Here is a 17,940-nt window from a genome sequence, read left to right on the forward strand (position 1 = left end):
CATCTACGAACGAAACATACTCTCCTGCAACCAGCCTCACCCAACGTGGTACGGATCTGCTATTTTTTTTATACCTTATAACTGGAACCTCCATCAGAAGCTAGCTAGCAAACTAGCTACTAGCTACTAGTCATTGTTTGCCACTGCTAGCAGTCTTCACTTTTAGCTCGGACACTAGCCAGCTTTAGCTCGGACAATTACCTGCCAGTCTACACAGCGCAATATCAACCCAGAGCATATCGGACTGCTTTTCTCCACCAAATCACCGGATTCCGGCCAGCCGGGAGATGTATACCAGCTAATTCGTGAGCTACAATACCTCTTTTGCCAATTGGCCTGGACCCATATTGTCGACACGGAGCCCCGCCGATCCATCACGACTGGTCTGCCAACGTAATCGTCCGATGTTTCAACAGGCTTTTCCGTTGCGGTTTCGCCGAAGACCCATCCGCTATCCCCGGCCCGCTAGCTTTCTGAACGCCGTGTCTCCCGCTCGCATAGCTTAGTAGCGACTACCGAACGGCTCCCTGACTCACCTATTGCTTAGACCCTATGATCACTAGGCTACACAGCTGATGCCTGCTGGTCTGTTCATTAACATTGTACCTCATTTTGTTTATCTGTCGGCCCCAGCCTCGAACTCAGGTCCTGTGTGTACCTAACTGACCCTCTCTGCCCATACATCGCCATTTACCCGTCGTTGTCTTAGCTCTCCCGACCAACACCTGTGATTGCTTTATGCCTCTATCTCTAATATCAATTTGCCTTGTCTACTGCTGTTTCGGTTAGTCGTTATTGTTTTATTTCACTGAAGGGCCCCCCGCAGCAACCTGCCCAAGCCCCCCTCGCTTCTCCTTCACCCAAATCCAGATAGCTGATGTTCTGAAAGAGCTGCAGAATCTGGACCCCTACAAATCAGCTGGGCTAGACAATCTGGACCCTCTCTTTCTAAAATTATCCCTCGCAATTGTTGCAACCCCTATTACTAGCCTGTTCAACCTCTCTTTCGTATCGTCTGAGATCCCTAAAGATTGGAAAGCTGTCGCGGTCATCCCCCTCTTCAAAGGGGGAGACACTCTAGACCCCAACTGTTACAGACCTATAGCCATCCTGCCCTGCCTTTCTAAAGTCTTCGAAAGCCAAGTTAACAAACAGATCACCGACCATTTTGAATCCCACCGTACCTTCTCCGCTATGCAATCTGGTTTCCGAGCTGGTCATGGGTGCACCTCAGCCACGTTCAAGGTCCTAAACAATATCATAACCGCCATCGATAGAAGACAGTACTGTGCAGTCGTCTTCATCGACCTGGCCAAGGCTTTCGACTCTGTCAATCACCGCATTCTTATCGGCAGACTCAACAGCCTTGGTTTCTCAAATGACTGCCTCGCCTGGTTCACCAACTACTTCTCAGACAGAGTTCAGTGTTTCAAATCGGAGGGCCTGTTGTCCGAACCTCTGGCAGTCTCTATGGGGGTGCCACAGGGTTCAATTCTCAGGCCGACTCTTTTCTCTGTATACATCAATGATGTCGCTCTTGCTGCTGATGATTCTCTGATCCACCTCTATGCAGACGACACCATTCTGTACACATCTGGCCCTTCTTTGGACACTGTGTTAACAAACCTCCAAATGACCTTCAATGCCATACAACTCTCCTTCCGTGGCCTCCAACTGGTTTTAAATGCTAGTAAAACTAAATGCATGCTCTTCAACTGATCGGTGCCTGCACACACCCGCAGGCACCGACGGTTCTGACTTAGAATATGTGGACAACTACAAATACCTAGGTGTCTGGTTAGACTGTAAACTTTCCTTCCAGACTCACATTAAGCATCTCCAATCCAAAATTAAATCTAGAATCGGCTTCCTATTTCACAACAAAGTCTCCTTCACTCATGCTGCCAAACATACCCTCGTAAAACTGACTATCCTACCGATCCTTGACTTTGGTGATGTCATTTACAAAATAGCCTCCAACACCCTACTCAACAAATTGAATGTAGTCTATCACAGTGCCATCCGTTTTGTCACTAAAGCCCCATACACTACCCACCACTGCGACCTGTATGCTCTCATTGGCTGGCCCTCGCTACATATCTGTCGCCAAACCCACTGGCTCCAGGTCATCTATAAGTCTTTGCTAGGTAAAGCCCCGCCTTATCTCAGCTCACTGGTCACCATAGCAGCACCCACCCGTAGCACGCGCTCCAGCAGGTATATTTCATGGTTCATCCACAAATCCAACACCTCCTTTGGCCGCCTTTCCTTCCAGTTCTCTGCTGCCAATGACTGGAACGAATTGCAAAAGTCACTGAAGCTGGAGACTTATATCTCCCTCAATAACTATAAGCATCAGCTGTCAGAGCAGCTTACCGATCACTGCACCTGTACATAGCCCATCTGTAAATAGCCCACCCAGCTACCTCATCCCCATATTGTTATTTTGTTTTGCTCTTTTGCACCCCAGTATCTCTACTTGCACATCATCATCTGCACATCTATCACTCCAGTGTTAATGCTAAATTGTAATTATTTCGTCACTATGGCCTATTTACTGCCTTACTTCCCTAATCTTACTACATTTGCACACACTGTATATAGATTCTTTCTATTGTGTCACTGACCGTATGTTTGTTTATTCCATGTATAACTCTGTGTTGTTGTTTTTGTCGCACTGCTTTGTTTTATCTTGGCCAGGTCGCAGTTGTAAATGAGAACTTGTTCTCAACTGGCCTACCTGGTTAAATAAAGGTGAAAAAAAGAGGTGGATTAGCCTCTCTGGTCCGGTTCTAAAAATAGATATCACATGTGGTGTTTCGGGTCCGGTACTGTTCAGTTTATATGAGTTACCCCTTGTCAGCGTTATCAGAAAGCACAGCATTGGTTTTCACTGCTATGCAGACGATACACAACTTTACATTTCTGTGTCACCAGAGGATTTTAGCTCCACAGATAAAATATTAGAACGTATTAGTGATTTAAATACTTGGATGGCTCACAACTTCCTCCAGCTAAATCAAGACAAGACTGAGGTCCTTATTATTGGAGCCAACGCACAGATAAAGAAAATGGCCGCACATTTTAATAAAGATAAAACACCAGGTAAAAATCCTAGGTGTCATTTTAGATTCTGAACTCAATTTCGAACGACACTTTAGGAATGGGACCAAAATAGCTTTTTACCACCTGAGGAACATTGTCAAGTTGCAACTGTTTCTATCTTAGGCTGGTACAGAGACACTCATCCATGCTTATATTACAAGCAGGCTTGACCACTGTAATGCTCTCCTGTCTGGTCTACCCAAGAAAGCCATTGGTCAACTGCAAAACATACAGAATGCTGCAGCACGGTTACTGACCAAGACCAGACGGGGAGCACACATTACACCGATATTCAAGTCTGCACTTGCTGCCTGTGAGGTTTAAAATCAATTTTAAGATGATTGATTTAAATCAATCTATGATTGTGCACCCCAATGCATGTCAGACATGCTTTTGAGTTATGTACCCAGTAGGTCCCTCAGGTCCTCTGGCACTGGCCTTTTAGTCATTTTTAAGTCTAGGACCAAGAGGCATGGATAGGCAGCCTTTAGTTACTATGCTCCCAGCCTCTGGAATAGGGGTTTCGAAACTATGGACATATTTAAAAGAGATCTTAAAGCACACCTTCGCTTTTCCTTACAGTGCTTTTTTTTAGACGTTCAGTTTTTATTGTTATTCTTTTCTTTTTAATCCTCTTATGTTTGTTGTGTAGTAAATATTTCATTGTTTTTAAATTCTTTTTTTCCTGTGAAGCATATTGCGTTGCATTCATGTCTAAAATGTGCTGTATAAATAAAGCCTGATCCCAGATCTGTATGTTTTGTCTTGCCACGTCACGTCAAATGTCACGTCAAACAATGACCATTGGGGTTGGCAAGACAGCACAAACTGATCTGGGAACAGTCTGGTTTTTACCCTCCTCAGAGGGCATTGTGCAGGCTGGGACAGAGGGCATATCCACAGCTGGTACTGAGCTACTGGGACCAAGGAGACTAAGGAAAAAAAGACTCCCCAGGGAGTCAGTGTGTCAAAGAGCCCAATTATTTCCAAACAGAAAAATAATAAAATAACGGTTCCATACGACTGCTCTATAGTATATTAATATAGAGTGAAAACTTTGTCTGGTAGACTGGAAAATGGTGCAATCAATCTCAGGGGTGTGAAAGGAGTAGGTATAGTAGCTACATTTCTGTTGTCAAGTGGTATTTGTATTTTCCTATGAAAAATATGTCTATATTGATAACTAATCATGGACATGAATATGGAGTTGGTCCCCCCTTTGCTGCTATAACAGTCTCCACTCTTCTGGGAAGGCTTTCCACTAGATGTTGGAACATTGGTGAGGGGACTTGCATCCATTCAGCCAAGAGCATTAGTGAGGTTGGGCACTGATGTTGGGTGATTAGGCCTGGCTTGCAGTCGGCGTTCCAATTCATCCCAAAGGTGTTTGATGGGGTTGAAGGGCCTAGCCCTAACCATGAAAAACAGCCCCAGACCATTATTCCTCTTCCACCAAACTTTACAGTGAATTGAGGCAGGTAGTGTTCTCCTGGCATCCGCCAAACCCAGATTCGTCCGTCGGACTGCCAGATGGTGAAGAGTGATTAATCATTCCAGAGAACACGTTTCCACTGCTCCAGAGTCCAATGGCAGCGAGCTTTACACCACTCCAGCAGACGCTTGGCATGGTGATCTTAGGCTTGTGTGCGGCTGCTCGGCCATTGACACCTATTTCATGAAGCTCCTGCCGAACAGTTCTTGTGCTGACGTTGCTTCCAGAGGCAGTTTGAAACTCGGTAGTGAGTGTTGCAACCAATGAAAGACGATTTTTATGCGCTACGTGCTTTAGAACTCGGCAGTCCCCTTCTGTGAGCTTGTGTGGACTACCACTTCGCGGCTGAGCCGTTGTTGCTCCTAGACGTTTCCCCTTCACAATAACAACTTACAGTTGACCGGGGCAGCTCTAACAGGGCAGAAATTTGACCAACTGACTTGTTGGAAAGGCGGCATCCTATGACTGTGCCACGTTGAACGTCACTGAGCTCTTCAGTCAGGCCATTGTCGTGCCAATGTTTGTCTATGGAGACTGCATAGCTATGTGCTCAATTTTATACACCTGTCAGCAACGGGTGTGGCTGAAATAGCCAAATCCACTCATTTGACGGAGTGTCCACATACTTTTGTAAATATAGTGTAGCTTGACAACCAAATCGACTGAATAGTGTTTCTCTTCAATATTTTAGCTTGACAACTAAATCAATACTGTAGCTAAGTATGGACAGTTGGGATCCATCATGTATACATATGGGCTTATGTATGCACTTATGCACTATTTAACTGGGTCTATATACTGCCGAAGGCAGTAAGAGTAAGAGAACTGTGAACATGAATGACAGTGAACAATCTGCCCCTTAGACACTGTTTCTTCATGCTCTCCCGATGGCAGTGTAGGAGGGGAAAGACACATAGCAAATCATTCGGGTTGCATTTCATTAAAATGTATCAAGTGCTCAGTAATGCCAAAGGCTCCTTTGAGCTATGCATTTATTTATTAGTTAAGGCGTCTGAGAGAGATATCGCCAAAGTCTCAATAACAACAATAGGAAAGCCGAGCAGAGAAAAAAACAAGTCAATAACTTTACCCTCTAAAATGTGACTGTAAATACAATAAGACCTTTTATAGGGAATATACTACAACAGAAACCTTGCCATGTGAATTTGTTCCGTCTCTTTAACTGTGTTTTCTCACAGAACTTATTCTCAATGCTTAACGGAGTGTGTCACTATTTCAGACTCGGCCCATTGCGTCTCATCACACATCGTATGAGGACAGTGGTCCAGGGAAGGAACGTAGCTGCTGCTCTGCGTTGCCAGGATAAACAGCTGTCACGTATCAGCCCTGCCGCAGAATCTGAAAGGGAAATTAGCTAACACAACATGTCCTGCCGTTACCTCTGTCCTTAGCCCCGGCTCACTATCTCAGGAGTAACACTATTAGCTACACAGTACTCTTTGGATGACCGTGACCCTAAATTTGAATGTTTGAATATTCTAGTAATGTCGTTTCCCCTCATTGCCAATCAAGCAGAGATGTCAGTGAAGATGTCCTCCAAAAGTAAGAAGGAGAGAGACTCTAGTCTGCCATAGTGGGATATTTAGTAGGTTTACAATGGAGGCTTTGTGTTGAAAGGTCCTTCAGCCATGATATACTGCCTGGAGAGGATATACTGCCTGGAGAGGATATACTGCCTGGAAGCAGATATACTGTAAACAATTTATCAAGGAGCTCTGAACACTCATGCTCATATCTCAGAGTAGATTTTTAAAATCACCCTTTCTTTCACTCCCACATTAACAGGGAGTAGCTATCACGCTATCACTTAACGTGATGTTACTTTAGGTCATACAGAGTCAACCTATATTATGTGAGAATGTTAAAGTGTGTGTGTGTGTATGCTTGTCTATGTGTGTTACCTTTAGCAGGATTCACGTATATTCCTGACTTGTAGAGCATCTCCTCGTTCTGCCAGTCCTGGTTCCTCAGCACCGTTTTAACCCCAAACAGCAGGACCATGGCGGCGCTACAGTACACCAAAACAGTCCTGGAGGACCTTCGCCTCAGCCGCACGTACAGGGACCTCAGCCCCACCGCCAGCAGCAGACAGAAGCCCATACTGGGGATGTACAGTACTCTCTCTGCTATCACAAAGCCCACATAGAAGAACAGGTTGGTGGCAGGGAGGAAAGGGATGGCCAGTAGGCCCAAGGAGAACACCACTACATTCTCAGTGGTGGGCAGTCGAGTCCTCGTGACGTAAGGCTTTTTGATACCGTTTTGTGCACTGGCAGGGTGAGGCTCTGTTTCAGAGTTTGTGTGGTCGGGGACGTCAGGGTGGTGATAGCTGTGTCCATTGGTGTTGGACCTCCCGTTGCCGTTGGTTACATGATGGGCTTTTCCGTTGGTCTCCTTGGCCTTGACCCGGCGGGTGCAAAGCCCAAACCAAGTCAGGAGGAGCAGTCCCACATAGAAGGCCACGGTATGAAGGTTCCTCCATTCGACAATGCCTCTGATCAGAGGCAAGGCGTCCATGGACCAATCGAAGCTCAGTGTGTCCGGGCAGAGGAGGAGCCACATGTTGACAGCGGGCAGGTAGAGGAAGGTGAGTGCTCGGGTGAGAAGGGACGGGGAGTCCCCCGCTGGGTTGTCTGAGTTGGAGAAGTTGGGTGGTTTGTTACCCATCCAGTAAAGGCGGCAGACCAGCAGAACAGCACCCCAGGCAGCCAACAGCAACACACTCAACAGCAGGTGGACGTTCCTCCTCTGGAAGAGAGAAAACAACAACAGAGCTGAAACTAGGAGGACGGCAATTGACTGGAAAGCAAGCAGCAACAGCAAGAAAACATCATGAGAAGCTAGAGCCAAAGTCGTTTTCTGGTTGATTGGTGATTTTTCTAACTCTTGGAGTCTTTGCATTTGATTTTGATCCAGGCCATGTCGGTAAATTGAGCATAAGATTGAATGTAATAACTGGAAAAACAACACAAGAAAGTATAACGGGTTCGTAAACGGAAAAGGAAAAACAAGAGTGTTTTATGTAACGTTATCTGAAACAAAAGCCATGTTCATGCACAATTTTCTCAGCCAAGTGTTAGACTGCATCTTTAGAAGGTGTTGCAAAAAAAGTCAACTACAATGGATTTTATTGTTATGTTTTGGCTGTGATGTTGGTTTTTAAACACCCATGAACAGGAAGATATCAGTTAACAGTTGCTTGGGATTATAAACCAACAGAAAAAAAGAAAGGGAAAAACTGCCCTGTGACTTTATCTTTGACTCAAGCCAAAATAATCACGGCTAATGAGCAAATGTGGTCTTACATCATAGCATTCACTTATTCCGTGTTGTCTTTCTCTTCACAGACCCGGCCTTTGCGAACATGTCAAAATAAACGGCAGAATACGGGCCCATAGACGGTCTTAACCGTCATATTGCAGGCTTGATATGAAATACTTTGTCAAACTCCGACAAGGAAATGATTGTGAAGTATTTATAAAGCGTTTGAATCTTTTACACTTTGGTGGGAGCGCAGATAAAACAGCTGGCCTATATTGATCCCAATAGAACAGTTCCTGCAGTAGGATCAACTGGCCATTCCTACTGTGTTTATTTTGGAAAGAACACTCCCGCTTTAAAAAATCTTTATGGCTTCCCTTTCACAATAACGCCAACTAATATATGCAGGGAAACATTCATTTGTGCCCTGCGACAGTGCTCTGTGGTCATGAGAGGTTGATCTCATACTGGCACAGCACCTAATCATGAGGCTATAATACATAACATATAATATCTTACCAATTTAGATGTATTGTAAATGACTAATTTCCCCATAGAGATTGAATATAAAGGATCAGATCAGACTGCCTATCACAAATTGACATTACACAGACAAAGCCCTGGAGCTATGCGATGGACTTTAATTTGTATCATTCCTTAGAGATCTCAAGATAATAGACATCCCTCACAGACATACACGCAATAGAGTATTGGCTTTTATTCCCCATGTGCTGTACAGTATTCTTTTGGTACGTACACCCCTCTTTACCATTTAAATAGAAAGCCATGGCTGGTGTACAGCTGAAATCCCTTTACGTCCATTTGATGTGCCCTCTTCCATCTCAGTATGCCAAGTGGATTACATGTAGCATCTACTGTATGATCAAATACTGGGTCGTTCCATGAAATGAGTGCCTTTTGCATCCCTTCGATATTCCATGTAGAAATGTTGCACCAATATTGCATTGTAAAAGCCGGTTTCATTAATTGACTTGCCCTTTAATATACACCACATGGAGAATTCCACAAATCTCAATTTTTTTTATGTGAATAAAAACTTTTCCATTTTCCTTCTAGGAAGATTTTAACCCATTTAAATCCCCAAAAATGTTACCATCATTGTAAATCTCTACATATTTAGTTGCTTTGACAAAGTAATATCTGAAGATTATTATTTATGTAATGTGATTATTTATTTCATGTATGTATGTCCCTCATTTTAAGGTCAACCCTGTTACGTGAAATGAACTTTCATTTTCATGAGGTGAAACAGTACCTTTTTAAATATGTTTTTCTAAAGAAGCATTGAACATCTAATAGTCAACCCATAGTGTAAAAGCAGGTGAGCAGGTTTTACTCTATTTGGGAATTTCCAGGTGTTTTGTGCTGGAAAAGTGGGCGAGTCGAACATCCTGTTTAGGATGTTTTTAGGATGCTCTGGATCGTCGTGTACAACAGCGTGTTCCAGTTCCCGCCAATGTCCAGCAACTTCACACAGCCATTGAAGAGCGGGGGCGGCAGGGTAGCCTAGTGGTTAGAGCGTTGGACTAGAAACCGAAAGGTTGCAAGTTCAAATCCCCGAGCTGACAAGGTACAAATCTGTCGTTCTACACCTGAACAGGCAGTTAACCCACTGTTCCTAGGCCGTCATTGAAAATAAGAATTTGTTCTTAACTGACTTGCCTAGTTAAATAAAGGTGAAAAAAAGAAAAGAAAAAAAGAGCAGTGGGACAATATTCTACAGGCCATAGTCAACTCTATGTGAAAGAGATGTGTCACACGGCATGAGGAAAATGGTGGTCACACCAGATATTGACTGGTTTTCACACCAGATATTGACTGTTTTTTAAGGTATCTGCGACCAACAGTTGCATATCTGTATTCCCAGTCATGTGAAATCCCTCGGTTTCAATTGACTGATTTACTTATTTGAACCCTAACTCAGTAAAAATCTTTGTTGCTTTTATATTTTTGTTCCGTGTCATAGTCATCTTTTGATGTAACCTCTTGAGATGGGAAAATGTGTTTTTTATTGAAAATGAACATGTGCTCTTTATTACAGAATGCTAAAATGAGGTGTTTTTTGAATGACCAAGTTAAACTACTCAAAAGTCACCCAATTGGTGGAATGACCCTACTGCATATCACACCTGTGACAGTGGCTGTGACAGTGGCTGTGGCTGTGTTATTGATTTTCCCTCTGTCTTTTGTCATTGCAGATTGATTCAGTGAGGAGATGTGTGTATCCTCAGGGGAAATGGGATTAAAGGGGCATACTCTCCTCTCATCTGCCGGTGATGACTAGCAGTGATGTACAGTACAGAGTCATTCTCCCCACAGATAGTGACAGTGGTGAACACAGACAGGCCTTCAGCTAGGCTACTATCACAGTACAATAGAGAGACTTGTACTGTTAATGAATTGTTCACACAAACCCACACATCATGCTACTCACTGAAAGAGATACAGTGGGGCAAAAAAGTATTTAGTCAGCCACCAATTGTGCAAGTTCTCCCACTTAAAAAGATGAGAGAGGCCTGTAATTTTCATCATAGGTACACTTTAACTGTGACAGACAAAATGAGGAAAAAAAATCCAGAAAATCACATTGTAGGATTTTTAATGAATGTATTTGCAAATGATGGTGGAAAATAAGTATTTGGTCAATAACAAAAGTTTATCTCAATACTTTGTTATATACCCTTTGTTGGCAAGTCTTCACAAGGTTTTCACACACGGTTGCTGGTATTTTGGCCTATTCCGCCATGCAGATCTCCTCTAGAGCAGTGATGTTTTGGGGCTGTTGCTGGGCAACACGGACTTTCAACTCCCTCCAAAGATTTTCTATGGGGTTGAGATCTGGAGACTGGCTAGGCCACTCCAGGACCTTGAAATGCTTCTTACGAAGCCACTCCTTCGTTGCCCGGGCGGTGTGTTTGGGATCATTGTCATGCTGAAAGACCCAGCCACGTTTCATCTTCAATGCCCTTGCTGATGGAAGGAGGTTTTCACTCAAAATCTCACGATACATGGCCCCATTCATTCTTTCCTTTACACGGATCAGTCATCCTGGTCCCTTTGCAGAAAAACAACCCCAAAGCATGATGTTTCCACCCCCATGCTTCACAGTAGGTATGGTGTTCTTTGGATGCAACTCAGCATTCCAAACACGACGAGGTGAGATTTTACCAAAAAGTTATATTTTGGTTTCATCTGACCATATGACATTCTCTCAATCTTCTTCTGGATCATCCAAATGCTCTCTAGCAAACTTCAGACGGGCCTGGACATGTATTGGCTTAAAGCAGGGGGATACGTCTGGCACTGCAGGATTTGAGTCCCTGGCGGCGTAGTGTGTTACTGATGGTAGGCTTTGTTACTTTGGTCCCAGCTCTCTGCAGGTCATTCACTAGGTCACCCGGTGTGGTTCTGGGATTTTTGCTCACCGTTCTTGTGATCATTTTGACCCCACGGGGTGAGATCTTGTGTGGAGCCCCAGATCGAGGGATATTATCAGTGGTCTTGTATGTCTTCCATTTCCTAATAATTGCTCCCACAGTTGATTTCTTCAAACCAAGCTGCTTACCTATTGCAGATTCAGTCTTCCCAGCCTGGTGCAGGTCTACAATTTTGTTTCTGGTGTCCTTTGACAGCTCTTTGGTCTTGGCCATAGTGGAGTTTGGAGTGTGACTGTTTGAGGTTGTGGACAGGTGTCTTTTATACTGATAACAAGTTTAAACAGGTGCCATTAATACAGGTAACGAGTGGAGGACAGAGGAGCCTCTTAAAGAAGAAGTTACAGGTCTGTGAGAGCCAGAAATCTTGCTTGTTTGTAGGTGACCAAATACTTATTTTCCACCATAATTTGCAAATAAATTCATTAAAAATCCTACAATGTGATTTTCTGGATTTTTTTTTCTCATTTTGTCTGTCATAGTTGAAGTGTACCTATGATGAAAATTACAGGCCTCTCTCATCTTTTTAAGTGGGAGAACTTGCACAATTGGTGGCTGACTAAATACTTTTTTGCCCCACTGTATAAAGAGAGTGATTCAGTCATTCCATATTAAAAAGCTATTTAAAAATGCTATTTAAAGAAACCATAACCCGATTGGTTCATGGATGGGGTATAGCTTAATACAATAATAGTATAGCCACTTGATTGAATTACTCTATCTAGTAATTTACAGACATAACATTGGCAATGGAACATCCAGTCTGTTAATCAGTTAAATATGTAAAATAAATATGTTGTAAACCTACATGTTGAAGACATCAAAATTCGTCATTACTGTTCATTCATTTGACATCTGTTTTAGTTCATTGATCAAAGTTTTGCTTCGAACAAACATTGAAATTCGAGATTCTGCTATGCTGTACAATCCATCACAATTGCTACTTACAACTATGAACTGGTGTGTTGTCAGAGTAACTACGGAATTATCATCAGATCATTAGATGCAGGACTAATTGACAGAGATCAAATCGGAATTGATTCCAGCATTGAGTCTCTTCCGTTTACCCCTGGTATGGTTTTGTGGGCCGTCTAGGCCCCCATGAAGTAGACCTCATGTCAACATGGCCCGGTCGTATAACTGTGTACCCATCCAGTTTAATCTTTAAGCGGCAGGCTACAGAGGCGGAGAGGAACAGCATGACTGAAGAGAAAGACAGAGGCAGTCGGAGACTCAATCTTCCTATCTCCGGCTATTGAGATTAAATAAGACATTTATTAAATATGTATTCAGCCATGCTGTACTAATTTGTAAGTGAGCCTGTTGGTGTAGGCTATGCTACCATACAGCTCCAGAGCAAGATTCCTTAACATTACCGAGCTAGCACAATTGGAGGTTGTGGGAACTTATGTTTTTAGTTTCACATTTGTTGTGGGAACTAAGCCTTACGTTCCCTGACCGGTAAAACTGAAAGTTTTAGATTTGAACTTCTGAGAACAGAAGTGGACATTTCTCCTGCTCTGGGAGCTGAAGGTTCCTTAAGTTTACCTGGGAGGTTTTATTAATGGAAATTATAGGTTATTTTGAGGTTTTTTAATATATTCTTGAAAACTTTCGCTGAATGTTTCAATAAGACTTTTAATAACACTGTTAGCTTATTTTGGATTCGCTTTTTTGAACTCCAAGAACAGATAGGACACATGGAAATGAATTTCCTTAGCCATTAACCAGGCAAAAATATTTCTGTACTGAAATTCCCACAGAAGAATGTTGTTTCTATTTGAGAACATTACCAATGTCAAACCAGTTGGAGAATGTTCCTAGAACATTACCAAAATTGAAATGAAATATAACTGTGTTTGAACTTTTAGTAAACGCTCTGTTAAAGTAACAAAACACCAAGAAAATAAATGTTTTTTTGTCAAGTTCCTTAAATGTGCTGAGAATGTTACAAAGCCAAGCAACTACCGTGCACCATTCCCAGAAAGTTGTGGGAAGCTTGTATGCAAAATAACCATATGACAACCACGCTCTCACTAAGCTCTAAGAAACATATGGTTCTCAGAGCGGTATGTGATAGTTGACTAGACTCTCGTTGGATACCATCCCAATTAAAAAACAATGTGTAAGGGCAACACTGTCAAAATGTATGACAAATCAGGACATTATTTTCACAGGATGAGGATCTGCCACTGTTCAAATCAAATCTAATTGTATTGGTCACATACACATATTTAGCAGATGTTATTGCGGGTGTAGCGAAGTGCTTGTGCTCCTAGCTCCAACAGTGCAGTAGTATCTAACTATTCACAGCAATACACACAAATCTAAAAGTAAAAGAATGGAATTAAGAAATACATAAATATTAGGACGAGCAATTTTGGAGTGGCATTGACTAAAATACAGTAGAATAGAATACAGTATATACGTACATATCAACTGAGTAAAGCAGTATGCAAACATTATAGTGACTAGTGATCCATTATTAAAGTGACCAGTGATCCCATGTCTCTGTACTTAGGGAAACAGCCTCTAAGGTGCAGGGTTGAGTAACCAGATGGTAGCCGGCTAGTGATGGCTTTCAGTCTCTCGGTCCCCGCTTTGATGCACTTGTACTGACCTCGCCTTCTGGATGGTAGCGGGGTGAACAGGCAGTGGCTCCGGTGGTTGATGTCCTTGATGATATTTTTGGCCTCCCTGTGACATCGGTGCTGTAGGTGTCCTGGAGGGCAGGCAGTGTACCCTCGGTGATACGTTGGGCCGACCGCACCACCCTCTGGAGAGCCATGCGGTTGCGGGTGGTGCAGTTGCCGTACCAGGCAGTGATACAGTCCGTTCCAGAGGTTAATGTGTTGCTTGGCAACAGAAAGGTCACCAGTTCAAATCCCATCTTTCTTCATATCCCATGTTTCTTGCTAATTCAAGAATGACTATCAAAAGTCTTAGGTCAGGTCCCAATGGAAGATGAAGAGGAGGGACAGTTTCACCTACTCAGCATTACTTCAGGTAAACAGCACAATGGCTATGCTTAACGAAATAAAGCATTAAAGCTGTAACTTTTTGGTTGACCTGACCAAATTCACATATAAATGTGTGTTATAGATCTGCCATCTTATTGAAAGCAAGTCAAAGAAGCAGTAGATCTGTTCCATGTGCGCTATTTCTATGCTTCCAGTTCTTAAGTTTTGTTTTTGCGTCTTTTACGCTTTTTTTTTTTTACACCAGCTTCAAACAACTGAAAATATAATATTGTTGGTTATGGAAAATATATTTCACAGCGGTTTAGATGGTACACTGATTCTCTACAATATACTTGCTTGTTTTGTAACATAAACTGAAATTCGGCTAAATATTTGAATTTTAGAAACCATTCTGCATAGCGCATCTTTTAAGAAATCATTGGCTTTCATGTTATAAAATTCCTCTTTAATCTTATAGGCACACATAATGAACAAGCTCTACGGAGGTTTAAACCTATTACAACCACAGGACCATGACTCATCTTTTAGAAAGTTAGCTTGACTCACCAAGGGAAGTGAACTGACGACTACAGCACGGCTGACTACAGTATTACACATCTTGATGAACACCACACCAATATCACAATGTTGTTTGCTGTGGTGTGTGGTATCTGTTGGTGTGTGGTATCTGTGTCAGGAGTATGTGAAAGGACAAGCTGTGGGACAGGGGAGCTGATGTGTAAGTAGGGTCATAGAGACACAGGGAAAGTAGGTTAGTAGCCCTATAGGGCAGGAAGACATCTTCCCCTGGACCAGAGGTTAATATCATATTTATGTATCATAGGACTCCACTAGGAGGGGTGATTGACACAGACTAATGTGGCATTTAAAGCTGACCGCAGTAGGATTGTGTCAGTTCAAAGGGACATGTCATGGTTATTACTAAAATAAACAGATGAACAAAGGGGATTATCGTCAATGTCATCACCCCTTCACCTCGGGCTTGTCCTCCGCAAATAATAGATCTTACTGTACAGATTTTAGTTGAAAGAGGATCTGACCCTGGGATAGCCTTGTCCCAGATCTGTTTGTGCTGCCTTGCCAACTGACCATATGAGTTGGCAAAAAAGCACAAACGGATCTGGGACCAGGTACACTTTGGGACGCTCTTATGACAGCATTCATCTGTGTGAGGAGCTGAAATTAGGCAATGGATAGAACATGTAGGGATATTGTGACCATTCCACGTCACATCTGATGATGACAGAGCCGTACCCCATTTCAATTCCTAATTCTTAATCTTAAAAAAAAAAAAAAAAGAAGATATGAGACGTCAACAGCTGTATGAGTCGCTGCTATGTTCGAGTGACGTTAAAAGCAGAGCCAAAAATATGTTCATGTGGTTTAGTTTGGGAATTAAGTAACAGAGAGGAAGCACAGCTTGGGTTGAAATATATGACATACATAAAAAAAGGATAGCGGCAACGGGACATGTCATGCTTTTCAACAGATATAAATCAGCATTGTTCTTGGTGGCCGTGAAATCCACCCTACATCCCAGATCCCCCTGCCATTATGTCCCACAGTTCTGTCCTCTGAACTTCACGTGAACCTGTCGGTTGTCCTCTTAAAAAACTCCACAAATCTCACCACTGGCTTTACACACACTAAATCCAACTCAAAAAAAAGATTATAGTGCAAAGTAGCTCCGCCACTTCTCAATCTAAACAAGCGGGAGAAACTGTAAATAAGAAGATGTGGATTTGGAAGGGGACCAGGTTCTGCAGCTGTTGTAGGATGCTGCCAGGGAGGTCAGAGTGCTGTGGTGTTAATAACACCTGCTGCTGGGGATCTGGACAGGATTTACTGAGCGCCGCGTCACAGTGCTTTAACACCATCCCCCGGGCCTGGGCAGGGGCTTGAAACACCACCTCTGTGTTTAGCCAAGGCGCACCAGGGGGGAGCGATTTGAAGAGGGGCTCCGCGTGTTGGATGTGGAGCTGGGATAGGAACAGCAGTCCGAGTGGGCTGGAAGCCAGAGGCAGCTCACGGAGTGCCACGTAACAAATGTGACACCACCACCCCACTCTGCAGGGCTGAGCTCGCTGCGCATGGCTGCCTCTGACTCTGGCTTGGGCTCTGCCAGGCAGATTTATCCCTGTTGTGATGGGACCACTTTCCATGAGGGCAGAAGGGCATTTGAGTCTCCTGATGACTGTGTGCTGCTGATGGCTCTCTGGCCCAGGGCGTACGCATGCCCAGTACCTGGCTCTGGGACAAACAAGTATGTCATGGTAACTCTCTAACTCACTTCCCAGCCTCGTTGCACAGTCAAACACCACCATGCTAACAACATAGTAGCCATGCTACTTTCTGTGTCTCTGTTAGGTACAGGCTAATACCTTAGGCATAATGGCAAACATGAAAAGAGCCTTTTATGACATTTCAACACACACCATTTGTGAATTCTACACTTTCATATATGGACTCACTTTACTGCCTGGTTTATACTAGCTGGGGAACATTGACTCCAAAACAAAACAGGATATCAGTTGAACAAACTGGAAATGCAATGGGTCTGCTAAAGAAAACCTTTTGAGGGTTCACTGGCCGGTGTTGGATAACTTGATGCGCATCACTATTATCTCATAATTAAACAAACATGTGCCTCTCCCTAATATGCCTCCAGTTAAAATGTCCTCCTTTCAAAAGCACAAGTTCAATTACGGGCCCAGCAAGGGGTCCCCGAGTGCCACAAATCCATTATGCTGCGAGCCAAGGAATTCCAGCTTTGTCTATTTTGTCTATAATCCCGTTTAGCTTGAAATAAGTGGTTTAGCACTTCCCGGTAGGAGGCATAAGGGATTTTTCTCCCCCTTTTTTCTTTTTGTATTTCAACTTTATGAGGAAGGCATGTGAAGAAAATATCCTTGGAGATGAAGTGCAAAAATGAACATTTACAGAAAGTATTTTCTAGTGCTTTGAATGCCTTTTTTTCTCAACACTTGGGGTGGAAACGAGCGGAAAGAAAATTTGATCCAAAAATGGTTATTGAGAGCTGCCACTGAATTGTAGGAGAGGTGCTCTGCCATTGATTAGGCTTGAGAACTGGAATTGGCAGCGTTCCAAAAAAAGTACATGTTTGTGGCAATCCGGTTATCAATACCAAAGCCTATACGTTCACTTGCTTAGACCTTGCTGTTCACTTTGCGCTCGTTTCCTGAAAACTGATATATTCACACCCTCCACTGGCTAACATGATAACCAGCTTCATGCTGGCCTGTCTTGTACCATAGCATACTCTGTGTTCTCTCTCCTTATCTGCAGAGTTTGTTCAGTAAGTAAGCAGTGAATCCTGGTGAGTAAAACACGCTGATTGTTTGCAGGAATGACAAGATAAGAATCTCTGTGTATTACTTCCCAAAAATGTGTGATGGATAACTAACGGCTGGCCAAGGTTTCCTAGATGGTTTCGAAAACTCCTCTCCCTGCGAAACCAAATAGTGCCTTAGATAAGCTTCTCTGGTTAGTGTGGAAATTGGGAAGGAGCATGAGGCTGTACAATGTACAATGGACATTTTCCATTTTATGATCTTGTCCTCAATATTTGTCAAATAAACACGTTGATCCGTTTGTCAGAAGAGCG

General features: G+C 43.1%; 1 protein-coding gene across 2 annotated transcripts in view; it reads right to left on the reverse strand.

Annotated features, from left to right (window-relative positions):
• The window catches only part of LOC129866823 (protein O-mannosyl-transferase TMTC2-like), a 166,581-nt gene that overhangs the window by 43,307 nt on the left and 105,334 nt on the right, over positions 1–17,940 (reverse strand). For both annotated transcript variants that reach the window (XM_055939755.1, XM_055939754.1), the window contains exon 3: positions 6,520–7,366. In XM_055939755.1, the coding sequence (XP_055795730.1) occupies positions 6,520–7,366 (847 nt within the window). The remainder of the gene's footprint in view (positions 1–6,519; positions 7,367–17,940) is intronic.

The sequence above is a fragment of the Salvelinus fontinalis genome, chromosome 12 (assembly GCF_029448725.1).
Source record: "Salvelinus fontinalis isolate EN_2023a chromosome 12, ASM2944872v1, whole genome shotgun sequence".
Taxonomy (NCBI): domain Eukaryota; kingdom Metazoa; phylum Chordata; class Actinopteri; order Salmoniformes; family Salmonidae; genus Salvelinus; species Salvelinus fontinalis.